Source organism: Anolis carolinensis, chromosome 2 (assembly GCF_035594765.1).
Source record: "Anolis carolinensis isolate JA03-04 chromosome 2, rAnoCar3.1.pri, whole genome shotgun sequence".
Lineage (NCBI taxonomy): Eukaryota > Metazoa > Chordata > Lepidosauria > Squamata > Dactyloidae > Anolis > Anolis carolinensis.
Window position 1 is genome coordinate 322,438,695 of NC_085842.1, and position 26,923 is coordinate 322,465,617.

The 26,923-nt window shown below is 42.1% G+C and overlaps 1 protein-coding gene across 3 annotated transcripts in view; it reads right to left on the minus strand.

The window, feature by feature from the left end:
- Window positions 1–221: 221 nt before the first annotated feature.
- galt (galactose-1-phosphate uridylyltransferase) overlaps window positions 222–26,923 on the minus strand; it is a 32,235-nt gene continuing 5,533 nt past the window's right edge. For 2 of the 3 annotated variants that reach the window (XM_062972633.1, XM_062972632.1), the window contains exons 4-10: window positions 26,113–26,161; window positions 23,960–24,089; window positions 21,005–21,061; window positions 14,253–14,589; window positions 8,119–8,202; window positions 5,977–6,131; window positions 222–3,973 (exon numbers count right to left, since the gene is read on the minus strand). In XM_062972633.1, the coding sequence (XP_062828703.1) occupies window positions 3,908–3,973; window positions 5,977–6,131; window positions 8,119–8,202; window positions 14,253–14,589; window positions 21,005–21,061; window positions 23,960–24,089; window positions 26,113–26,161 (878 nt within the window). In that variant the 3' untranslated portion in view covers window positions 222–3,907. The remainder of the gene's footprint in view (window positions 3,974–5,976; window positions 6,132–8,118; window positions 8,203–14,252; window positions 14,590–21,004; window positions 21,062–23,959; window positions 24,090–26,112; window positions 26,162–26,923) is intronic. The other variant, XM_008117864.3, reaches the window with a different exon arrangement.

Here is a 26,923-nt window from a genome sequence, read left to right on the forward strand (position 1 = left end):
ACCAGGCATGGGCAAACTTGGCCCCTCCAGGTGTTTTGGACTTCAACTCCCACAATTCCTAACCGCCTACCGGCGGTTAGGAATTGTGGGAGTTGAAGTCCAAAACACCTGGAGGACCCAAGTTTGCCCATGCCACCCAATGCCAGTTCATACATACATCTGGCAGAGAAGCCCTCGATTCTACTAGAACGAAGCCAACGAAAGTCTCAAGTCACAGCAGACAGATTGTCTTTGTTTTTAATTAAGATTTGGACCAGGGGACAAACAAACAAGAGGAAAAGAGCGCCGAGAGCCCAAGCTCCAAAACGATCCTCCCCAAAAGGGTTTGCTTAACTCTGTTCTATTTCGGAAACAGGAAACCCTTTTACATTCCAAAAATAAAGAGACCTCTGAAAGGGCACATATTCCACACTAGGAAAAAAATATAATTGTTCTTGTCTGCTTTGTCTTCACTTATGAATAATTTCTGCTCCGCTCGGGAACTGCTTTGACCCAGCATTTAAAAGTCAGTAACATGATTGAAATTTATATGCCTTCCCCTCCTTTAAAGTAGAAGAACTACTTAATAATTAAAATCATAACCAGGCTCATTGGAAGTTATAGATACTTCTATTTTAGTTTGTTCATATAACGTTGTAGTACAGTAGAGTCTCACTTATCCAACATAAACGGGTCGGCAGAACATTGGATAAGCAAAAATGTTGGATAATAAGGAGGGATTAAGGAAAAGACTATTAAACATCAAATTAATTATGATTTTACAAATTAAGCACCAAAACATGTTTTATAACAAATGGACAGAAAAAGCAGTTCAATACATGATAACTTTATTTAATAATTAGAATCATAGAATAGTAGAGTTGGAAGAGACCACATGGGCCATCTAGTCCAACCCCCTGCTAGTCCAACCCCCTGCTAAGAATTACAGTAGAGTCTCACTTATCCAACGTTCTGGATTATCCAACTCATTTTTGTAGTCAATGTTTTCAATATATCATGATATTTTGGTGCTAAATTCGTAAATACAGTAATTACTACATAGCATTACTGCGTATTGAACTACTTTTTCTGTCAAATTTGTTGTATAACATGAAGTTTTGATGCTTAATTTGTAAAATCATAACCTAATTTGATGTTTAATAGGCTTTTCCTCAATCCCTCCTTATTATCCAACATATTCGCTTATCCAACGTTCTGCCGGCCCGTTTATGTTGGATAAGTGAGACTCTACTGTACTGTATTTATGAATTTAGCACCAAAACTTTGCAATGTATTGAAAAATTGACTACAAAAACATTGACTACTAAAAGGCAAACTGCGTTGGGTAATAAAGAACGTTGGATAAGCATGACTCTACTGTACTGACAAGTAGTTTGTTAGATGTAGTTAGCAGATAGTTTTGAATATAAGGCTGTTTTTATTGTTATTTTTCCTTCATATGTCATTCTGTATATGCAGTTTTATATTTTTAAGTTGCATATTCCTTTTTGTTTTACAATGCCATACTATTGGGGTGGTTGGAGACTGGAAAAGGGGTCCATATACATTGTATAATAAAAGCAGTTTGACACCACTTTCTCTCAGAGATAGAGAATCCCGGCAGCTGGAGCATGGTGAGGAAACCAACACTCTGGCAGAGACTCAAATAGAGACCTTATAAAACTACAACTCCCAGGAATCTATGCCTTTGAGCCATGGCAGTGAAACTGCATTTGTTCTACAATGTTGATGCACCCTAAGAAAGGAAGAATAGCATGGAACCACTGGCTTACCTGACTGAAGTGGGAGATAAAAATCTAAAACTCACACTCACCACTTGTTGCTTTCCTATTTTTTTTTTTTTGGGGGGGGGGGCTTTTGAACAGAGGCAATGACATTGTTCTGTGGCATGAAACTGAGTCAGAGGGTGATGGTGCAGAGGTCTAGAGGAACTCTTGGAAGCATCTCCGAAACGCTCTCCAATCTGCCTTTGATTGAGCCTGGCAGCTTCCGCCCTTCTCTGGCAGCTTTGTTAAATATCCCTGTAGACGAGAGAGAACAGAGGCTAAACCTGCTGTTATCTTCACATTGGAGGACTGCAGAAAAAGAAAATACTTTATCAAGGCCACATTTTGGGCGGTTTCATACTAATGGTTTGGATTACACAACCCAACCAAAAACTACACTTTTCTTGTTGTCTTGATTTTTAGGCTTGTTCCTAGGACACTGATTCAGAAAATTGCATTGAATAGAGCGCATCAGCTATAGTTTATTAGATGGGATTCTCATGGATGAGAAGATGGCAACTGGCATATGTTCTGTATCTCAAAAACTAGATCTGAGTGACGGAAATCGATGCCATTTTTGGAATCAGCAGATCAAATCTACCCAGAAACAGGGGCTAACATTTGGGGCATCAAAATGTGTATTGGACAGTATTATTTGCAGGCTTATGCCATTGCTTCCTGAAGTCGGGTCTGCCATGTAAATAGCCCAATCTTCAAGAGTTAAATACAGCACAGAAACAGGAGTCGCTAGCCCTCTGTTCCATTTCCCTTATCCTAGGGATCAAGCTCATCTACCTCTTCTTGTATGCCGCAAATTTCAGTTTTGCCTTGGCCAAGGAAAGGAGATCCTTGGGGGACGGGAATGACAGACACATGCAAGTCATAGAAAGAACCAGATACAAAAGGCAAGTGCCATTGCAGGCAGGTGTGAATGGGGCTGTTTGCAGCATATTTCTGTTCCCCATGGTATCGTTCTTCCTTTGACTGGATGAAACAGACGTTCATGGTGTGCAGGAAGAGCAAAAATGGAAGTGCCGCATGTCACCACATAACAGTCACACCCTTCTTTTGAGGTCGCAAAAATTGGTTTCTTGCCTTTCTTGCATTGGGGAGAGATTTCTCACATTTCTTTCTTGCCTCCAGGAAGGGATGGGGACTGGGCCGCTGAGAAAGAACAGTGGCCAAGCAGCCTCAAAGCCCACTTCCTTCCCATGACTCTGTGTGGGACTCGCCACTCGCTTTCTGGGCTTCCAAAATCCTCTCAAGTGTTTCATCCTCGTCAACAGGGAGAATGAACGAAGACTTCTTCTTCTCATGGACCAATTGTCCGAAAAGGTTGGTGGCCTTTTCCCCAAGAGGCTCGGCTGCTTTCCTTGCAAGGCTCTTTAGCAAAACTAAGGCAGATTATTTTTCTTCACGTAATAGTCGCACTCCATTTTTCTAGCAAAAATGCAACTATTACACAATGAAATGTGGTAAGTGAAGTGGCACACAGGAGACATTCTTTCAGGAGAGAATACTTCTAGAACATGGCCATACAGCCCAGAAAACATACAACAACCCTGTGATCCCAGCCATGAAAGCCTTTGACAACACATTCTTTCTCTTCTTCTCCCTGGAGCAATGATAGGTTGCCCCCCAGGACTACAGCATTAGCACCCCACTCTCCCAATCACCACAGTTTTTTCCACTTTTGTAGGAGAGTTGAACCCATATCCCCTGCAAAAATGGAAGAATAACGGATGACACACACCTTACCATCACAACCTCTTTCTATATAAAGGTTTGGGTCGATCCCACCAGCTCCCCAGCACTGGGAAATGCAGCTAAGGAAAGATGGGGAGCATTAAAATCAGGCCTAGGGCATAACGTTTCTCCTCATTTCAATTCCTTGAATTACATAAAATTCCTTGAATTAAATAATTTCGTCCTTGTGATATGTAGAAAATGACTTATGTCACTAGAGGAAGCACCGGGACTCACAAAACGTCATTAGGACCCCAAGGCAGAATTATTCCAATCTGCTGCGGTTGACCAGAGCCAGAAAGTGCTAGCAAGAGAATCCAGGCTGCAGAAACCTCCTTGGTCCAAACTGCAGCGGTCGTCCAACAATCAGAGTCCGAAGCCCACCAAGGTTTGTGCTAGGAAGCATCCTTCTCTTTCAGACGGTAATGTTCTTCAGGCACATTCCTCAGGCGCTCAGCAGCCTGGGGGGAAAACACAAACCAGGGGTATATAAGAGGAGGTATCGCATTTTAAACAAAAGCTCCCTGAAAGAGGGAGGTCTCAGAGTCACTCTGATCCTCAAGCCATCGCTTGTTCCTATATTTCCTTATCCTCCCCACAAATCTTTGTTTCCAGTTCCTCTAATACTGTTCCCACTGGGTATGATGGATGCAGTACTTGTTGGAGGCTATGGGCTTATCCATCATGTGAACACCTCTCCAAGACAAGCGTTTATTGATCACTTTTTATAGACTGGAGCCAAGGCCAAGAATGGCACCGAACTTGAGGTATAACTTGAGGCCCCTCACAGTCCCACATGGGTTCTCTGAGAACAGGAAAAGCCACCCACCCATGAAGATAACAGAACTGCGTCTGGTTGCTGGTAGATGTCATTATTTATTGTTCAATGTTGCCGTTTTTATTGTTTTTATACTGTGAATTGCATTTTTATGTAATTTTTATTTTAATTGTGATGTTAATTGTGATGGGCTTGGGCTGTGGCGCAGGTTGGAGAGCAGCTGCAATGAATCACTGCAATGAATCTCTTGACCAGGAGGTCATGAGTTCGAGGCCCGCTCGGAGCCTATGTTTGTCTTGTCTTTGTTCTATGTTAAAAGGCATTGAATGTTTGCCTATATGTGTAATGTGATCCGCCCTGAGTCCCCTTCGGGGTGAGAAAGAAGGGTGGAATATAAATGCTGTAAATAAAATAAATAAATAAATAAATGTTGGGCTTTACCCCATGTGAGCCATCACGAGTCTCCTAGGGGAGATGGTGGAGGGATATAAAAATGTTATTATTAGTATTATTATTTTATTATATGACACAGCAAACAAGATAGATATGCTGGATTTCATATCACAAAAACACAAGTCAAACACTTCCCAAGTGTCTAGGACTGTGTAATGTATTTTCGGATGATGCGTGCAGATCCCAGTCGGGTGGCCTTTTGCAGTTGGCAGATCGTAATTTTGTCAATGTCTATTGTTTCCAAATGCCGGCTGAGATCTTTTGGCACGGCACCCAGTGTGCCCATCACCACCGGGACCACCTGCACTGGTTTCTGCCAGAGTCTTTGAAGTTCAATCTTGAGGTCCTGATAGCGGCTGAGTTTCTCCTGTTGTTTCTCCTCAATGCGACTGTCACCTGGGATGGCGACATCAATGATCCAAACCTTTTTCTTTTCCACAACCGTGATGTCTGGTGTGTTGTGTTCCAGAACTTTGTCAGTCTGGATTCGGAAGTCCCACAGTATCTTTGCGTGTTCATTTTCCACAACCTTTGCAGGTTTGTGATCCCACCAGTTCCTATTATTATTATTATTATTATTATTATTATTATTAGAAACACAACACAATGAGTCCACAGCAGACACTCTGCTGGCTGTTGTATTGGATCACACGTCGGGACCCTTCCCAAGTGTCTAGGACTGTGTGATGTATCGGCGAATAATGCGTGCAGATCCCAGCAAGGTGGCCTTCTGCAGCTTGTAGGTGGGGATTTTGTCAGCGCCAACTGTGTTTAAGTGTAGGCCAAGGCCTTTAGGCACTGCACCCAGTGTGCCCATCACCACTGGGACCACCTTGACTGGCTTGTGCCAGAGTCTTTGTAGTTCGATCTTTAAATCCTCATATTGTGTCAACTTTTCCAGTTGTTTCTCCTCAATCCTGCCATCACCTGGGATTGTGACATCGACAATCCATACTTTGTTTTTTAACACGATTGTGACATCAGGAGTCTTGTGCTCCAAAACCCTGTCTGAATTCGGAAGTCCCAGAGTAGCTTGACATGTTCATTCTCTGTAACTTTTTCCGGCTTGTGATCCCACCAGTCATAAACACTTGGGAAGTGTTTATGGTTTTGTGATATGAAATCCAGCATCTATCTTGTTTGCTGTGTCATACTATGTCGTTGTGTCAATTATTATTATTATTATTATTATTATTATTATTATTATTATTATTATTATCCAGTCCTACTCACCTGCTCTGGAGTCAAGTCCCTCTGGGCCTGAGCCAGCATTTCGTAGCCCACCATGAACTTCCGCACCGAGGCCGAACGCAACAAAGGCGGGTAGTAATGCGCATGGAGCTGCCAGTGGCTGCAGTCGGCATCCAGGTACGATCCGGTCGGGGCACCTGCCAGATAGAAGGGCACATTGAGCATAAGGTGCCCCACACAAAGCAAATGGCCAGAAGGAAGTGCAAATGAAGGCTGGAAGATGAGGGCCAAGATGGGAAAGGAAGGAGTGAGAAGGGATCTTGGTGTACCTTTGAGGATCTGAGAGTGCATAAGAGTTAAACATTACGGTTCACTGCTTTGGAGTCATGGGAGTTGTGGTTTTATAAAGTTGAGAATAATCCGAAACTAATCATGGGCCAACTTCGGCCCTCCAGGTGTTTTGGACTTTAACTACCACAATTTCTAACCGCCGGTAGGCGGTTAGAAATTGTGGGAGTTGAAGTCCAAAACACCTGGAGGGCCGAAGTTAGCCCATGATTAGTTTTTGAATATTGATTTGTAATTTGGTGGGACAATGAGAAATAATCGGGAAGTCTCTCCCCAAGAAATGGCGCCAGGAACACAGAGGCAATTCTCTTTTAATGTTTGTACGCTTTGAATGTCAAATTGCATTATTTTTTTAACATTGTGAGCCACTTTGTGCCTCAATCAAGAGATAAAAACAAGATATAAATAAATATAACAATAATAATATCAAAAGAATAGGGAAAACCTTGTCTCTCTTCCACATGCTGCCAACTTTTAAAGAAGGTTGGATCTAATAATAATAATAATTATTATTATTATTATTATTATTATTTTATTTTTCTTTCCCGCCACCATCTCCCCGAAGGGACTTGGGGCGGGTAACAAGGGGCGATGCCCAAAACAAAACAGAATAAAGCAATTACAACGAATATCAAAACAAAACGGTAATAACATAATCAAATATAATAAACAATTTAAACATTATAAAAATACAATAAAACACATAAAATCAGAACAAATGAGTAATAATACAGCATCAACCACTGGAGATAAAAGGGGTCGGGCATATAAAACACAATATCCAAAGCTTTAATAAAGTGCATTAATGCAGTGAGCTGCTGTGAGTTTTCCAGGCTGTCTGGCCATGTTCCAGAAGCATTCTCTCCTGATGTTTCACCCACATTTATGGCAGACATCCTCAGAGGTTGTGAGGTCTGTTGGAAACTAGGAAAGTGGAACAATCAGGGCCAACTAACACCTCCCAACAAAGGATTCCCCCATAAAGTAAGCAACCAGACCTTGAAGCTGCCAGGCTAATCAAGGTGGCCAATGAAACATTCACCCTTGCCTTCAACAGACAAGAGTTCTTTCTCCCACCCTGGGCATCATTCCACAGATATATAAACCCAACTTGCCTAGTTTCCAACAGACCTCACAACCTATGAGGATGCCTACCATAGATGCAGGCGAAACATCAGGAGAGAATGCTTCTGGAACATGGCTATACAGCCTGGAAAACTCACAGCAACCCAGTGACTCCGGCCATGAAAGCCTTCAACAATACATTGAATTAAGGCCGTTTGGAACTACTCTAAGTGCCTCTTTGGCAGAGAAAGCTAAAGGTCTTGCAAAATTACAACTCTCCCATGATTGCATAGCACTGAAACAAGGGAGTTAAAGTGCTGTCAAGCTGCATTAATTCCACAGTATAGATGCACCTGGGGTTATCATATCATCTCACCTCCTGAAAAAGAATAAGAGCACCAAGGGTCTTCAGAAACTGCGATTGAGACTCAAGTTCCCATCCTGGCTGGTCAGGGACAATGGGAGTAATAATAATAATAATAATAATAATAATAATAATCTTTATTTATAACCCACCACCATCTCCCCTAATGGACTTGGGGCGGCTCACAAAAGCATTCAATAGTGCAAACACACAAAATAAAACAAATGCATAGCAATAACAGATAATATATACCTATACTTATCTTATTTTATTTTAGTGATAATCCAATGCTATTTTGAAGGTCATAAGCTGCCAAGACAGAGAAAGGCTGAAAGCTAAAATAGTTATTTTTCTTTCAGAGACAAGGGGAGAAAGGGGATGCCCAAATGAAAGGAGAGGTGCTTTACCATGCCATCCCATGGAGTAGGGGAAGGAAATCTGGAAGAGATTGTCGTATTTGGAGAGAAGCCTTTTCATGATGGAAGCCAGACCTGCAACACAAGAGGCCCCGAAAACATCAACCTTTTTCTGTTTTTTTTTCTCTCTAAAAGATAACTTTAAAAACCCTGGGTTTGAGGTATTTTAAGAATGATGAATAAAATGTTTGAAAGAAGGTGCTCATATTATTATTCCCACAATATAATTTCTAAAATATATAGGAAGACTTTTATGTCAGGCAATAGACAGCATCTCATCACTGCAACTTCTCCGCTCTTCACTCTTCTTTTCACAGTAATTTCTAAAGGAATAAAATATTATAACAGACACTATAGAGGAGCAAAGAAGACAAAATAATTACTGGCGGGTACCTTTTTTCTTTGTATTACTTTTCATCTACTGCCTTAATAAAGTGGCAAAACCAAAGCGGTCCGTCCTTTTAAGGTTCCAGACCTTCTAGCTCCATTTGTTACAAAAAACAAACAGGGAAAAACTAAAGTGCGAAATAATAATAATTATTATTATTTGAGACACAACAAGTAGAGTATACAGCAAACAAAATCACTCTGCTGGCGGTTGTATTGGAACACACATGGACAACTTCCAAAGTCTCTAGGACTATGTGATGTATTTATTTATTTTATTTATTTATTTACAGCATTTATATTCCGCCCTTCTCACCCCGAAGGGGACTCAGGGCGGATTACATTACACATATAGGCAATAGGCTTGATCGATCCACGAAAAATTTGATTCTAAACTCGTTTCAAAACTAGAGGGGGGCAGCTTTTCGTTTCTGATGGTATTTCCGAATTTGGCCCCCAAAAAAATTCGAAATTAACGAAAATTCGTTATTTTCTAAATTAATTCGTTAATGGCGGACGCGCATGCGCAATTCCCAAAAACAGCACAGAGGGAGAGGACTTTACAGGACTCTCCCACCCTCATTTTTTGAGTGATCTTCTTCCAACTTGGTACAGTGGTAGAATACATTTAACACTGATAGCTCACCAAAATTTGGAACGTTTCCCTTATCCTCTGATTTTTGGCGAATTTTCATAGCTTTTATAATAAACCATTTTTTAATAATTGCAGAAATCTGTTCCTGGTTTGAAAGTCTTATTTCCTGTTAAATTGGGTTGTCTTTACTGTGAAAGTCATTGTTCTACTTCAGAAACTTTGTTTTTGTGGCTGAAACTTTGTTAAATTGGTGTGTGTGTGATATATACTGTGTATATATATATAGTCCCTGCATAATGTGTGTGTGTGTGTGTGTGTGTGTATAGGTAAAGGTAAAGGTATCCCTTGACGTTAAGTTCAGTCATGTCTGACTCTGGGGGTTGGTGCTCATCTCCATTTCTAAGCCCAAGAGCCAGTGTTGTCCATAGACACCTCCAAGGTCATGTGGCCGGCATGACTACATGGAGTGCCATTACCTTCCCGCCAGAGCGGTACCTATTGATCTACTCACATTGGCATGTTTTCAAGCTGCTAGGTTGGCAGAAGCTGGAGCTAACAGCGGGCACTCACTCTGCTCCCGGGATTTGAACCTGGGACCTTTCGGTCTGCAAGTTCAGCAGCTCAGTGCTTTAACACACTTCGCCATCGGGGCTCATGTATATATAATATACATACACATACACACAATGTGGAGAATATGTGGAAAGGTAGATAGATAAGTTGGGAGCCACAGCGAAGGCACCTTCCTGGGAGCAAGGTCTAATAATAATAATAATAATAATAATAATAATAATAATAATAATAATAATAAATCCCTTACAATATCCAAGATGGGTACCATTATTGGCAGAGAAAGCTAAGCTGTAGGAGTTGAAATCCAATCATTTATCCTCCCTATAGAATCAATTTTATATGCATTTTTAGCTACAGAAAAGCTAAAATCAGGACAGTAAAAGAACAACACCCAGAAAATGGGAATTCCAGACAGGAAACAATCAGGGCCAGCTAATACCTCCCAACAAAGGATTCCCCCAGGTAGGAAGCAGCCAGGCTTTGAAGCTGCAAGGCTATTCAATGCTAATCAAGGTGACCAATTGCAACATTCACACTTGCCTCCCACAGACAAGAGTTCTTTCTCCCACCCTGGACCTTCCACAGATATATAAACCCCACTTGCCTAGCTTCGCACAGACGTCAAAACCTCTGAGTATCAGGCCTGAGCTGAGGCGAGGCGGCGGCCATTTCCCCCCTCCGTCTTCCTCCTCCTCCTCCTCGGCCTCCTTCCCCCTCGCCCCTTCCCATTGGCTGAGCCCGTGACGCCCCTTTTGCTGAGGGGCAAAAGGAAAGGGCCTGAATGGTGGGAGTTTGGGTGATTTGCAAAAGCTTTTTTTTCCTAACGAAAAAAACGACGACATAACGAAAAACGGCCTCTCGCGATTCGAAACCGCGATATCCAGACGTGTGGACAACCAATGCCGTATATTGCTTCAAAACAAACGAAAATAACGAATTAATAACGGTTAACGGGGAAAACGAATTATTTGAGCAAGCCTAATAGGCAAACATTCAAGGCCTTTTAACATAGAACAAAAACAAACAAACATAGGCTCCCAGCGGGGCTTGAACTCATGACCTCCTGGTCAGAGTGATTCATTGCAGTTAATTGCAGCTGGCTTGCTCTCCCGCCTGCGCCACAACATTATTTGTTGCAGCAAATAATGTGTGCAGATCCGAGTAGGGTGGCCTTTTGCAGCTGACAGGTGGAGATTTTGTTAGAGCCGATTGTTTGCAAGTGCAAGCCAAGGTCTTTAGGCACTGCATCCAGTGTGCCGATCACCAATGGGACCCCCTTGACTGGCTTGTGCCAGAGTCTTTGCAGTTCGATCTTTAAATCCTCATATACGTAAGCTTTCCCAGTTGCTTCTCGTCAATCCTGCAACATCAGCAATCCACTTTGTTTTTTCCCACGACCGTGAGGTCAGGAGTCTTGTGCTCCAAAACTCTGTCAGTCTGAATTCAGAAGTCCCAGAGTTCCTTTTCTGTAACTTTTTCAGGCTTTACTTTGTCACAGGCAGATGGTCTTTGTGGCAAAAGTTCCAATGGATCATCTGAGCAACGGTATTCTGCTTCTGCATGTAGTCTGTCTGCACAATCTTCTTGCAGCAGCTAAGGATGTGATCCATTGTTGTGTCTGCTTCCTTGCAGAGCCTACACGAGATCTATCATCAACTTTTCAATTCTGGCTTTGATGGGATTTCTTCTAATTGCTTGTTCTTGGGCTACAAGAATCAGGCCCTCCGTCTCCTTTTTCAGAGTTCCATTTGTGAGCCACAACCATGTTTTCTCCTTGTCCATTTTGTTCTCAATTTTCCCCAGGGACTGTCCATGGAGAGCCTTCTTTTGCCAGTTTTCTCTTCTGCTCTGCATTGTATTTTTGTACTCACACTTTGTCTTTTGCACTTCAAGCAGTTTTCTACTCTTGACATCTATCCATGTTGGTTCTTGACTGCCTTTCCCATCATCTGCCAGTGCATGTTTCTCTTCCTCTATCATTTGTTTTACTTGCAGATGCCCTCTGCCTCCTTATTATATTTATTTATACCCTGCTTTATCTCCCCTGAGAAGCAGCTGAAACTGTGGTCCAACTGGCAGGTCCTTTTAATGAACCAAATCTGATAACATTATGCCAAACAAAATGATACTATTATATTATGAATATGTTAAGTAACAAAATGATTTCCAAAGTGTAAAAGATTGTAATAAAGTGAAAACATATGGACAAAACATTTATACATGCTCAAGTCCCATTATATAATAATGTTAGTATTTTTATTATTAATAATAATTTTATGTCTTACCAACCTTTCCACATAGATCAAGGAACAACAACTAAAATACACTAGACACAGGATGCGACTTTACAATTGATGATTAAAAACGGAGTAGTAAAATGACAAAAGCAAAGTTTGCTCTCTGGAATTTAATATATATACAGTAGAGTCTCACTAATCCAAACATCGCTTATCCAAGCCATTTTTGTAGTCAATGTTTTCAATATATCGTGATACTTTGGTGCTAAATTCATAAATACAGTAATTACAACATAACATTACTGTGTATTGAACTACTTTTTCTGTCAAATTTGTTGTATAACATGATGTTTTGGTGCTTAATTTGTAAAATCATAACCTAATTTGACGTTTAATATGCTTTTCCTTAATCCCTCCTTATTATCCAAGATATTCGCCTATCCAAGCTTCTGCCAGCCCGTTTAGCTTGGATAAGTGAGACTCTACTGTATATATTTTCAAGCCATGCATGACAATTTATGGATATGGAGAGCCAGCTGTATTAAATAACTACATTTCTTATCAAAACTTTTACTCCCCCACTCAAAAAAGAAATATTCCCCCACATTTGATTAAGGCATAGTGTAGAATGTAGTTTGACACCATTTTATCTTTCACAGCTCAATGCTATAGAATGATAGATCGTAATGGCATTTTTGAGAGTGATGATGCATGATTTCTTATCTACCATGACTCAGTACTACGGAGTTATGGGACGTGTAAATTTATGAGGTGTAATTCTCTGCCAAAACTAAACTATAAAACCCAAACTTCCATTGCATTGAGCCACGGCAGTTCAAGTGGGGTCCAAGTGCATTCATACGACAGTGCAGATGCACTCTAAGATGAACGTATCACAAGCATGGTATCCTGGGAGTTGTAGTTTGGTGAGGTTTGGTCAAGCTGCATTCATTCTATGGTGTAGATCTGGCATGGGCAAACTTTAGCCTTCCAGGTGTTTTGGACTTCAACTCCCACCATTCCTACCAGCCGGTAGGCTGTTAGGAATGATGGGATTTGTAGTCCAAAACACCTGAAGAGCCAAAGTTTGCCCTTACCTGGTGTAGATAAACCCCTTCCCTCCTCCTGGTCCAGCTGCCCATCTCTCTAGAACCACACACACTTTTTTATTTTTTTATTTACATTTATATCCCGCTCTTCTCACCCCGAAGGGGACACAGAGCTGCTTACAAATCAAATGTACATACAATATATTATTAGCATAGCACAATATAAGCATTAAATTACTATATTGTACTATAACACTATATGGTAATATTATTAGTAATATTACATTTAATATATACAATATAATTAATATTATTATATTGTATTATTAGTATAATATTATATTACATTATAACATTATTATCAATATTATAATATTGATATTATTAACAGCCTGTGGCGCAGGCTGTTGGGCAACCAGCTGCAGCCAGCTGCAACGGATCACTCTGACTGAGAGGTCATGAGTTCGAGGTCAGCTCGGAGCCCCGCATTTGTCTTGTCTTTGTTCTATGTTAAGGCATTGAATGTTTGCCTTATATGTGTAATGTGATCCGCCCTGAGTCCCCTTCGGAGTGAGAAGGGCGGAATATAAATACTGTAAATAAATAATAAATATTATATGTATATACAGTAGAGTCTCACTTATCCAAGCTAAACGGGCCAGCAGAACCCTGGATAAGCGAGTATCTTGGATTTTTTTTTTTCATGTCAGGAGTGACTTAAGAAACTGCAAGTTGCTTCTGGTGTGAGAGAATTGGCCTTCTGCAAGGACGTTGCCCAGGGGACGTCCGAATGTTTTTGATGTTTTATCATCCTTGTGGAAGGCTTCTCTCATGTCCCCTGGAGCTGGAGCTGATAGAGGGAGCTCATCCGTGCTCTCCCCGGGTGGAATTCGAACCTGGCAGCTTTCAGATCAGCAAGCCAACCTTCAAGTCACGAGGCTTTAATCCACTATGCCACCGGGGGGCTCCAAGTATCTTGGATAATAAGGAGGGATTAAGGAAAAGCCTATTAAACATCAAATTAGGTTATGATTTTACAAATGAAGCACCAAAACATCATGTTATACAACAAATTTGACAGAAAAAAGTAGTTCAATACGCAGTAATGTTATGTTGTAATTACAGTATTTATGAATTTAGCACCAAAATATCATGATATATTGAAAACATTGACTACAAAAATGCCTTGGATAATCCAGAACCTTGGATAAGCGAGTCTTGGATAAGTGAGAATCTACTGTACAATATATTATATATTGATAAATTATATATTAAATTACTTACTGTCCCTTTCGCTCTCCTGAAGGTCCTGAAGCCGGGAAATGTGCCTCCGAGGGAGCAAGAGGGTCTGGAAAGGCCAGGTGGCCCAGTAAGGGACCACCACCAGCCAGTCCGTATTCTCCACCACGATCCTCTCCTGCAAAAGACCCCAACAAAATAGAGAATGAGAACACTGTGACTCCAAACCCCGCTCTTTTTGCACACCAGCAGACATTACCTTCCTCTCAGCCTCCAGCTGGGCATAATCCAGCAGCATGGGAACACCATGCTTGGCCAGGTATTGCTTCTGCGTCCGGTCTTCCAAGGTGGCTTCGTTGGGAAGAAAGTTGCTGGCCCAGATCTAAAGAGAGAGGAAATTCATGAGAGGTAGCAGTATGTAACACAATTTTTGTTCCTGGGTTATGTCATTTTCTTATAGGTTCTTACAGGTTCTATCATAGAAATATGGGAAAGGTTTATTAAACTGCAAAAACTTTGTCTTTGCGGGAGGGACATCCTGCAGCACATTTTGCTCTCATTTTTAGTGAATAGCTCCTTGAGTCTCAACCAATTCCACATAAGTTTGTGGCAGTCACAAAAATGAAGTTTCTGGAGTGAAACAGCTACTTTCAAAGCAAGTACCAAACAATTAAACAGGAAGTAACACTTTCAAACCAGGAACAGGAAATTTTTCATATTTTGTTACGTAGTGTAGTCGCTCAGTGTTTAGAAAAGAATGTTATGCTCACAAAAAATCAGCATGGGTTTTTAAAAAACAAGTCATGCCAGACGAACCTTATCTCTCTCTATTTTTAGAGTTACAAGCTCAGTAGATGCAGGGAATGCTGCAGATGGAGAATATCTTGATTTCAGGAAGGTCCAAGCAAGCTAAAAGTAAGTCATACAATGCTACATTTAGGTGGATTTCTAACTGGTTGACTGGACGAACCCAAAAGTGGGGTTCTGTCCTGGGCCTTTCAGGTTCTGCATCAAGGACTTAGATGATGGATTAGAAGGCAGGCTGGTCAAGTTTGCAGATGGGACTCAAGCTGAGCATGACAACAGTGTGATGCAGCAGCTAAAAAGGCCAATGCAATTCTAGGCTGCATGAACAGTAGTACTGAGATTAAGGGAAGTTATAGTCCCTACTTTCTTCTGCTTTGGTTTGGCATCACCTGGAGTAACCCTGTGTCCAGTACTGGGCAAACCAATTCAAGGATATTGACAAGATGGAACGTGTCCACAGAAGGGTGATCACAATGGTCCAAGGTTTGGAAACCAAGACTTATGAAGAGCAGCTTAGGGGTTAAAAACTGTTCACTTGGGGAAAGGAAGGGCGAGAGGTAATTGGGGAACTATGTTTAAATATATGAAAGGCTATCCCATTGAGAAAGATGATAGCTTGTTTTCTGCTGCTCCAGAGACTGGGACACAATGAAGCCATGGATTCGAATTCATAGAATCATAGAATCATAGAATAGTAGAGTTGGAAGAGACCTCATGGGCCATCTAGTCCAACCCCCCGCTAAGAAGCAGGAAATCGCATTCAAAGCACCCCCGACAGATGGCCATCCAGCCTCTGCTTAAAAGCCTCCAAAGAAGGAGCCTCCACCACGGCCCCGGGGAGAGAGTTCCACTGTCGAACAGCCCTTCTCACAGGGAGGAAGTTCTTCCTGATGTTCAAGTGGAATCTCCTTTCCTGTAGTTTGAAGCCCTTGTTCCATTGTGTCCTAGTCTGCAGGGCAGCAGAAAACAAGCTCCCTCCCTCCTCCCTATGACTTCCCTTCACGTATTTGTACATGGCTATCATGTCTCCTCTCAGCCTTCTCTTCTGCAGGCTAAACATGCCCAGCTCTTTAAGCCGCTCCTCATAGGGCCTGTTCTCCAGACTCTTAATCATTTTAGTCGCCCTCCTCTGGACGCTTTCCAGCTTGTCAACATCTCCCTTCAACTGTGGTGCCCAAAATTGGACGCAGTGTGATTCCAGGTGTGGTCTGACCAAGGCAGAATAGAGGGGGAGCATAACTTCCCTGGATCTAGACGCTATTCCCCTATTGATGCAGGCCAGAATCCCATTGGCTTTTTTAGCTGCCGCATCACATTGTTGGCTCATGTTTCTCTTCCTCCCCACGAGGACTCCAAGGTCTTTTTCGCACACACTGCTGTCAAGCCAGGCGTCCCCCATTCTGTATCTTTGATTTCCATTTTTTCTGCTGAAGTGAAGTATCTTGCATTTGTCCCTGTTGAACTTCATTGTGTTAGTTTCGGCCAATCATCTCTCTAGTCTGTCAAGATCGTTTTGAATTCTGCTCCTTTCTTCTGGAGTGTTAGCTATCCCTCCCAGTTTGGTGTCGTCTGCAAACTTGATGATCGTGCCTTCTAACCCTTCGTCTAAGTCGTTAATAAAGATGTTGAACAGAACCGGGCCCAGGACGGAGCCCTGCGGCACTCCACTTGTCACTTCTTTCCATGATGAAGACGACGCATTGGTGAGCACCCTTTGGGTTCGTTCGCTTAGCCAATTACAGATCCACCTAACCGTAGTTTTGTCTAGCTGTGATGACTCATGGGCCTTGTAGTCCTGTTCCTAGTACTATTGTGGCAGACGAAGAGGAAAACATGGGGTTTTCGCCGGTTCAGCAAGAGCCGGAGTCTCTTCACCTGCAGGATGTTGATGTTTGCCCTCAAGAATTCAGCCAAACAGGCCTTGGGCAAAACTCCCCTCCGTTTCCCAGGAGGGAAAATTATTCTAAAGACAGGGGAGTCAGGGAGGCTAATCGGAGAAGCCTGAGAATCGCTGCCAAACAAATGGCTGATTAGGTCTGCTTCCCTTGGGAAATTCTAAGGAGTCATGCATCTGGACAGAGTTGGGTTTCGTTTCTCGTTCTCTAGGGAAAGAGTTCTGTTGGCGGGAAAACGAGACCCAATATAGGTGTTTGGCGCGAGGGATTCTTTGCGGAGTCAATTGATCAGCTTGAGGAGAGAGATCATGTGTGGACTTCGTAATCCCAGTTCCTTGCTTCCCGGATCAAGCTTCAAGCCTTGCCCTGTCTCACGGTTTTACCACGGACTCTGTTTCATGCTTCATGTTTGCCTTGTCTCCAGTCACGGATCTAGCCAAGAATCAAGTTTTTTTCCAGCCTTGTTGTCAAGCTTCATTGGACTCTAAGACTGTTATTTCCCCACACTATTGCTTGGCAAAGTGTGTGTTTCGGTCAAGTGGATTAAAACTTTGAACTCTAATATCTTATATTGGACAATACATTTCTGGACTATATTTGACCTCATCTGAAAGGTCTGCTTCTGAACTATATTCTTCACTTGTTTTTATTGATTTTATATATTTCTTTAATAAAGATATTAGATAGAGACTGGCCTCTGTGTAAAGTTATTGGTGCTCTGCAGCCAGGGACCTGACACTAGCCCACATTTAACTAGTTTGTTTGCCAGAAGGTCGTGGGGGACTTTGTCGAAGGCCTTACTGAAATCCAGGTAGGCTACATCCACGGCATTCCCTGTATTGACCCAACTCGTAACACTGTCAAAAAAAGAGATCAGATTAGTCTGACATGACTTGTTTTTGGTAAATCCGTGTTGACTATTAGCAATGACCGCATTTGTTTCTAAGTGTTCGCAGACCACTTCCTTAATGATCTTTTCCAGAATTTTGCCTGGTATCGATGTGAGGCTGACCGGACGGTAATTGTTTGGGTCGTTCTTTTTTCCCTTCTTGAAGATAGGGACCACATTCGCCCTCCTCCAATCTGCTGGGACTTCTCCCGTTCTCCAAGAACTCTCGAAGATGATTGCCAGTGGTTCTGAAATAACTTCCGCTAGTTCCTTCAATACTCTTGGATGTAGCTGATCTGGCCCTGGGGATTTGAATTCATTTAGAGTGGCCAGGTGTTCCTGGACAACTTGTTTCCCTATTTGGGGTTGGATTTCCCCCAATCCTTCGTCCATTTCATGTTGCTGAGGTTGAAGATGGCTTTCTTTTTGTGAGAAGACCGAGGCAAAGAAGGCATTGAGCAGTTCTGCCTTTTCCCTATCCCCTGTCACCATCACATGCAGGAAAAGAGATTCCATCTAAACCAGGGGTCCTCAAACTTTTAAAGCAGCAGGCCGGTCCACAATCCTTCAGACTGTTGAGGGGCCGAATTATCATTTGAAAAAAAAATATGAACAAATTTCTATGCACACTTCACATGTCTTATTTGTAGCAAAGAACAGCAACAATGAAAGAACAATACAATATTTGAAAATAAGAACAATTTTAACCAACATAAATCTATCAGGATTTCAATGGAAAGTGTGGACCTGCTTCTGGCCAATGAGATAGTCATGTTAATTAGGATTGTTGTTGTTGTTGTTGTTGTTGTGTGCCTTCAAGTCATGCCAGACTTTGGGCGAGCCTGAGTCTAAAATTGTTCATTTATTTATTTACTACATTTATTTACTACATTTATATCCCACCCTTCTCACCCCAAAGGGGACTCAGAGAAGCTGTATGTACAAACAATATATTATATTATTAGCATAGCACAATATTAGAATTATATATTACTATGTATATTGAACTATACCACTGTACTGTAATATTATATGTAATATATAACATATAATTTAATATTATATATGGTATTATTATTAGTATTATATTGTATAACATAATATTTTTATCAATATTATATGTATATATGATATATTATTAAAACTGATAAAAAATATTATATTATAAAACGGATGGCGGGGGCCAGGTAAATGACCTTGGAGGGCCGCATCCGGCCCCCGGGCCTTAGTTTGGGGACCCCTGATCTAAACATTAGGGAGATCTCCCTGACAGCAAGAACTGATCAGCAATAGAATATGCTGCTGCTCGACAGCCTGTTGCAGCGTCCTCCTCTTCTAAAGGCTTTTAAGCAGAGGTAGGATAGCCATCTGTCAGGAGCGATTATATTGTGTATTCATGCACTACAGAATTGGGTTAGATTGGGAATGCTTCTAGCTGTTTGACTCTATGTGCCAGACCATGTGGCCTGGTCCATTTCCATCTCTGCCGCTCACATCAAACCACAGCTACCCGCAAACAGGAGCAGTGTGTAGCTATTTATGAGGCAACATTGCCACCACCTGGTTGTTTGGTTCATGGCAACTGCAAGAAGAAAATTCAGCATCTTGAACAAGACATGTCAGGCATTCGCAAACTGCAGCCCTCCAGCTCTTTGGGCCTCCAACTTCCAGAAGTTTTAGCTTCTTAAATGGCAAGGGATTCTGAGAGTTGGAGGCCCAATCAGTTGGAGGGCTGAGGTCTAAGGATGCCCAATGTATGGCTTTGTTTTGCAATCCTAACTCAACAGACACAATACCCAGGAAAACATGGGACTTCTTCTTCCAGAGGAAATGTCCTTATCCTAGCTGACCTTACAAATCTGTCTGCAACGGTGTCTGAGACTCTTATGTTGGCAGAAGAATAATGTTGGCATTATAGCCAAACATTAACAGTAATCCAGTGAAGGGAAAATCCATTTATATTAGTGACTTTCTCTGATGCTTTTTGCATTCACTTGTCCAGCTGAGAAAAGAACATTGGGTACAGATTGGGAAAGCGGATGTTCTCCTGTTGCTCTCCTGCTGGTACAGATTGTATATAAGTGGGGAAATCTTGCCCACATTAAGCTTCTGTTTGTTTCTGCATTATATAACCCTCAGGAGTGCATCTTCCAATGCTCTGAACCAAAGGAGGGGGGCATCAGTCCTAGGGCCCCATATAACCAGTTATAGGAAGTAGATCACAGACTGGAGGCAATCTGGATAGAATCACGTGTTTGTGGGGCCCATTAACAAAAAGGATAGAATCACAGAGTTGGAACTGACTGCAAGGGCCAGTCAGACCAACCCCTTCTTCCAGGCAGGAAGACACCAAACAAGCCCTCCTGACAGATGGCCATCCAGTATCTGGTTGGAAACTTCCATAGAAGGATACTTCACAGGACTCTCAGGCAGGAGCCAATTCCACTTTCAAGCACCTTTGATCTTCAGAAAAGTCTTTCTAATATTCATATGAAATCTCTTTTCCTGAAGCTTGAAACTAGTTCTCCACGGTGTCATAGTCTCCAGAGAAACAGAAAACAAACCTGCTTTAAAAATATTTAAAAGTGGTTCTCATGTCTCCTCTTCCCTTTCTCTTCTCCAAGCTAAACATTCCCAGTTCCCTAAGCTGCTCCTCAGATAAATTCATGGTTTCCAGACATTTGACCATTTTGGTCTTCTTTCAATCGACACCTCCCAGCTTTTCCATATTTTCAACTGCTTAGCCCAGAACTGGACACAGGTTGCAGGAGTTGAAGTCCAAGACCCCTGGAAGGCCAAAGTTTACTCATGCCTACTACGGATGCTGCCACGTCACACCATTAACTCATGTTTGTGGTCTACTAAGACTCCTACATCACTTTCACATAAACTTTAGTAAACTTCGCTTCCACCTCAATGTGACATCCCTTCAAATATTTAAACCTGGCTCTCATGTCCCCTCTTCACCTTTCCTTCTCCAAGCTAAGTATCTTCAGCCTCCTTAAAGAGTCCTCAGAAGAATACATAGTTTAACCCATTTATGTCAAAGGAAGCTTATGCTTTAGCATTTAGGGGAGAGGAGGGGAGGCAGAACTGGTGCAAAAAAGCACTCTTGAGGAGGCTTGAAACAATACCCATTTCTTGCTCAGAAGTCATTGACAGTTCAGACTCTTCTGAGCCTTGATACTGGAAGACCACCTCCTTACCTGGCAGTGCGGATGGGGGTTGGAACAGCCCATCATGGCCCCCTTGTTCTCAAAGATCTGCAAGAGAAGGAAAAGGAGAAGTGACCCGTGAGCCTATCCAAGGCCTCCTCTCTCAGGGTCCACCTGCACTGTGGAATTAATGGTTTAGGATACCACTTTAGCTGTCATGGTTTAGTGCTATGGAAACATGGGAGCTGAAGTTTCACAAAGTCTTTAGCCTTCTCGGCCTCAGCTCCCAGGACTCCCCCAGCATGTATCCACAGCAATTCAAGTGGTGCCAAATTTCATTACTCCTACAGTGTAGATGCACCCTCCGTTCCTTATAGATAAAACTGGAAAAGTGTCCCGTCCTGGATCTTAACGCTTTCCACTTCTTCAAGCTGCATTTCAACATTCTCTTGTGGGGGTCATCTCATTTGGGTCTCATTTCTCTAATGCTCATGGACCTCTTTTCTATCATGTTCACTCATTTTTCTTCAAGGGAAATGTACATTCCTCATACATATATATTTTGACAAGGAAAAGGCAGCTTTATCAGTACCTAGAGGTGAGTTTTCACTTTGGAAAGGGAGGCTAGAGTTACCCTCCACTCCTCCTCTTAGAACAGTCTTCTTTTAACAGGGAAGAATGGTTTCAACTCCTTTCTTTCTTAGCAAAAACAAGATGAAATTTCAAAGCAAGCTAGAAGGCTGTTGAAAATGAAATTCAGAGGAGCACAGCTGTAGCGGCTGAAAGGCTTTGTAGTCCTGCTGAGCCAAAGCTCTCAACAACTCCATGTTCCTTTGGCAATTCAAACGTAGCCAATTATTTCCAGTTAAATCTGATAATGCAGACGCTTTCAAACCATTAGAATAATGATTCCAGTGGGACAGGAGCAGGGAGGATCAAACACTTTTTTGTAAACTTCCCTGTAACCATCCTGAAGAGTAAATTTGGTTTTTCAACTCAAGCAGATCAACAAGAAAGATTTACAGCCAAGAGCGCAGAAGGTAAGGAGTGCTGAAGAACAGCCAGAGGCACAAACTGATGCTACGCAACTCCCAATTTTCATTCCAGTAAACCAAGTACTTTTCCAAGTACAGTCAGCCTTCCATATCTACTGATTCTGTATCCATAGATACAACCATCCACGGCTTTCAAAATATTTCCAAAAAAGCCCCCCCCTCCCCCGCTTTTGCCATTTTATATAAACATGTTATATACGAGGGGCACAATTTTACTTCGTGATGGGACTTGAGCATACATTGTTTTTATTATCCAGAGGGGTCTCAGGCTGAACCTTAGCAAATGCTGAGCACCCACTGTAGCGGTTTATGATTGTAAACCTAGTGTCATAACTCAACACCACTCTGAACAAGTTTATAGTCCTCAACAAGGAAATAAATAGGCAAATTTATTTGTTTATTTACAATATTTCTGTCCTGCCTTTCTCTACCCCAAAGGGGACCCAAGGCAGCTTTATATAGAAGGCAGCTATTGGATGCCTTGACAACAATGCAACATTAAAAGACATTTAAAATCATAAAATACAAGTAAAACATTTAAAAACATTTAAAATCACAGTCATAATTAATCATATAATCCACAAGCATATACTAGTTAGTTGACAAGGAAAGCCCTTCCACCATTGCTCTCTTTTTCTGCCTCTCTGTATTCTCTCCTACTATTTCTCCTGTTTGTTAGACTGATACTCCTCAGGGACATGCCTCTTTTGATTCAACGTTTCAGTCCCATGCTAAGTTCCTAAGTCTTCCAGTTTGTTTTTCTCCTGTGAGCATGGAGAGAAGCAAGATGTCTGCAAAGAGATACTTAGATGGCTAGGCCCTAACTTTCCTAAATAGAAATGTAGTACTTCTTTCAATAGTCTTTAATGCCGGATTCTGCTCCTGTAAACTGCTGAAGCTCATTCGCTCTGCTCAAGGTGCTTCTGATCTGCTAAAACTGCTATTGTTGTTTTCCTTCTGCTTTACCTTTTTAATGCTTATACCTTTTTGAAAAAAATCCAACATTTAGAAGGGGAAAAGATACATAGGAGTCTCTTGTTTTATGCTCTGCTTCCCAAATAACTGAGGATTCCTTTCTTGGAAGACCAGACTGGCATCCTCCACGCTATCTTTCTGACTCCAAGCAAAGATGCATTTATTCTTGACGGCCTTTGAGGATTGATATTTTTCTTGGTAGAAGCAGCTGTTGTATCACGCGCTGGACTTTTATCTCTTGTTTTCTTCCTAATTTTAACTCTATGATAGATTAACTTTTCAAACTTTTGTACGCTGTTTTTTCTAACTACAGTGTACCTCAGTATCTGCTAGGGTTTAGTTCCAGGACCTTTCTGTGGGTACCAAAATCAGTGGAAGCTCAAAAGAGATTATATTAAAAGGTGTAGTATACTGGTGTCTCTTACATAAAATGGCAAAATTAAGGTTTGCTTCAGGGGATTTTCTTTTTTTATTTTAGAATATATTTCAAGACATGGATGTTTAAATCCATGGATACAACAGAATCTATGGATACAATAGGCTGGTTGTATGTTTGCCTTAACTATTGGAACTTGCCTTGAGTCCTAAATAGTGGAAAAGACCAGACATTATGAACAACAATTGGGACAAAGTGATTGTGAGGATGTTGGGGTTGGCCACAGTGCCTTCCTTGAAGACCTTAGATCAGGCATGGACAAACTTTGGTCCTCCAAGTGTTTTGGACTTCAACTCCCACTATTTCTAACAGGCTGTTAGAAATTGTGAGAAAGTCCAAAACACCCAGAAGGCTGAGGTTTGCCCATACCTGCCTTAGATAGACTCATACAGATTCAGCCCTTCTGGTGACCTGGGCCTCAATTCCCATTTCTCTTCCCTTTATAATCCTCTCCGACATTCTGCCTGAAGAAGTCTTCCCTCCAGACTGAAAGCTTGCTTGTCATCACACCTCAATAAATAAAGCCTGGCACATACTGACCTGTACCCAAGAGTAAGAGGCACCCAACTCCACCGCTATCTCCGTCCACTTGTCGACGACATTGCGGATCTCAGCCAGGGACATCAGGGGCAGCGTCAGGTCAGACCACGGGTGGAAGCACATGACTTTGCTGGAAGGAAGGAAGGAAGGAAGGAAGGAAGGAAGGAAGGAAGGAAGGAAGGAAGGTAGAGAGGAGAGAAACAAGTGTTGGGAAGAATCCATCATCCAACTCAATCCCAACCAAATCAGATGCCCCCATGTGTCAGTCTTGTCCACATACAGATTAATCTGGATTGTATACAAGCCAAAGGGTATTCTAGGCTGCACCTTGTGTCAAGATCAAAGGAAGTCAAAGTCCCACTCCATTATGCTTCGGTTAAATTTTCTCACCTTTTTCTAGCCTTATTCCAGTTCTAGGCAAAGCAATTCAAGGAGGATATTAACAGGATGGAATGTGTCCAGAGAAAGTCAGTCAAAGTGATTAAAGTTTTGGAAGTCAAGCCCTATGAGGAATGGCTTAGGGAGCTGGGTGTTTAGCTTACAGAAAAGGTCAAAAGGGGACATGAGAGCCAGGTTTTTATACGTAAAAGGATGTCCCATTGTGGAGGGATCAAGCTTTCTGCTGTTCTAGAAACCAGGACACAATGGAGCTGTGCATTCCATTGCATGAAAAGAGATTACACCTAAACATTACGAAGAATGTCCTCATAGTAAGAACTGTTCAATAGGACAATATGCTGAACTGGAATTTAAATATTATAGAATCACTCAGGAAAATCTAGGAAATGCCCAGGGAACTGTCCCCTCTAGACCTACAGTGTGATTCTATGGTCAACCTCTACTGCAGATTCCTTCAGAAGTTGGCTATAGAATAGGCATGAGCAAACTTGGGCACAATTCCTACTTGGGCACAACAGCCTACTGGCTGTTTGCCCAGGCCTGTTCTAGAATGGGACTGTTGTGATTTGGCTAACACTCTTCTTACCAAACGTTTCCTAAAACTTCCTTGCCCTTGACTAGTGTTCTCTTTGATCAACCCAGTAGCAACAGAAAAGAAAGGGAAAGACAGGCCCCAACCAGAGACTAAAGGATAAGAGGTACTTGATATACTCATCATGTATACATCAGCCTCATGTGTAAGTCAAAGACAGGTTTTGAGGTCAAGATTATGGTCAAATGCCATTCCACAGAAAGGGGGAAACATCAATTCCATCATAGGGGATCAGTTGCTCCTGGCTGCTACTGTTTCCCTCTGTAGGCCTTGAAAAAGGTCCAAACTAGCACCATGAGGGGCTCAGTGCAACTCTTAGGTTCTCCTTGGACAGACTAAGCTCTGACCTTTTTGACACTCTGCTCAGTAAAGCAGATGGTTCCTTTTCGGATAAGAGTTAGGATGCGGTTATCACATCTGTTGATGATCATCATTATATTTATAAATAAATATAAATAAACTTTATTTATATCCCACCACCATCTCCCCTGAGAGACTCAAGGCAGCTCACAAAGGCACTCAATAGTGCAACAACACACATAGAATCATAGAATCATATAATCGTAGACCTCACGGGCCATCCAGTCCAACCTGCTGCAAGAAGCAGGAAATCTCATTCAAAGCACTCCCGACAGATGGCCATCCAGGACACAATACAACAAAGTACATGAGCATATAAAAATTAACAATTCATATCCCACTTTTTCTCTCCACTCAAAGCGGCTCAGATAAGTTAAAATGAGTTTCTTGAGGATAATTTTTAACTAAAATTTCTAGACTTATACATGAGTACATAGAGTATATTTCCTGACCAATTTGCAGCATAACATTCATAGCTGCTTGGCCCCTAAATGTCTCAACAAAGCACTATGGACAGAACAGGATAGATACCAGAAAGCAGCATGAAGCTCCTTGCGAGATGGGTGCCTTGCCCCATGTAATCGTGTCATCCCTATAAATGGGGAAACCCTAAAGGAGGGCTGCAGTTAGATGCTCAGTTCAGAAAGAGAGGGAGGTAGAATTATGCCCCAAGTTCTGCCCTGACATGCCTTGCAAAGTAGAGCCAGCAAAGGAAGTCTGTGCCAGAAAGGGCTGAGTGCAAAAGCAACAAGCAGAAAAGAAAAGCCCAGAGCTGTCCTGACCCAGACACAGCTACATTTACCACACGCCTCGGGCAGACGCAGCGCGGAGCAAGGGGTGGCCATCAGCATCTGGGGAAAGAGAGGGAACCAGTAAGAAGCCAGAAGGCAGTGAGAGTTGTAACCAAGAACAAGACAGGATATGGGCCAGCCCACTCACAACTCCAGCATCTGAGGGCTGAAAAACTGGGTCCTCCAGTGTGATCCTCCTATGGTCAACTCCATCCATTCAACAGTGTTCCCATACAAATTAATTGAGCATTTTCTCCTGTCAAAACAACGTTCTTCAGCCAAGACACACACCAATTTTGGGGTGAAAATACTGCCATTCTTAATGGAACTGTCTTTCTGTCTCTTTCCTCCAAACAGGGCTTCTCTGCCTTTGTCTATTCAGGTTCTTGGTGATATGCAGGTAGCAGGAAACTTAACAGAAAGCTACTTGTCATCTCTGTCTTGCATTCTATCTCTTTTCCCTTAGAAGAAGTAAAGCCCATTGTTGTCGAAGGCTTTCATGGCCGAAATCACAGGGTTGTTGTGTTTTCCAGGTTGTATGGCCACGTTCCAGAAGTATTCTCTCCTGATGTTTTGCCCACATCTGTAGCAGGCATCCTCACAACCTCTGATGCCACAGATGTGGGCGAAACGTCAGGAGAGAATACTTCTGGAACATGGCCATACAGCCCAGAAAACACACAACAACCCAAAGTCCACTGGTTTCCCAGGGAGTGAAAGTAGTAAAGTTTGATCCCACTAACTACCATGCTTCAATAGTGTGGAATAATGGGATTGCAGTGTGGTGAGGCACCAGCACTCCTTGCCTGAGAAGCCTAAAGA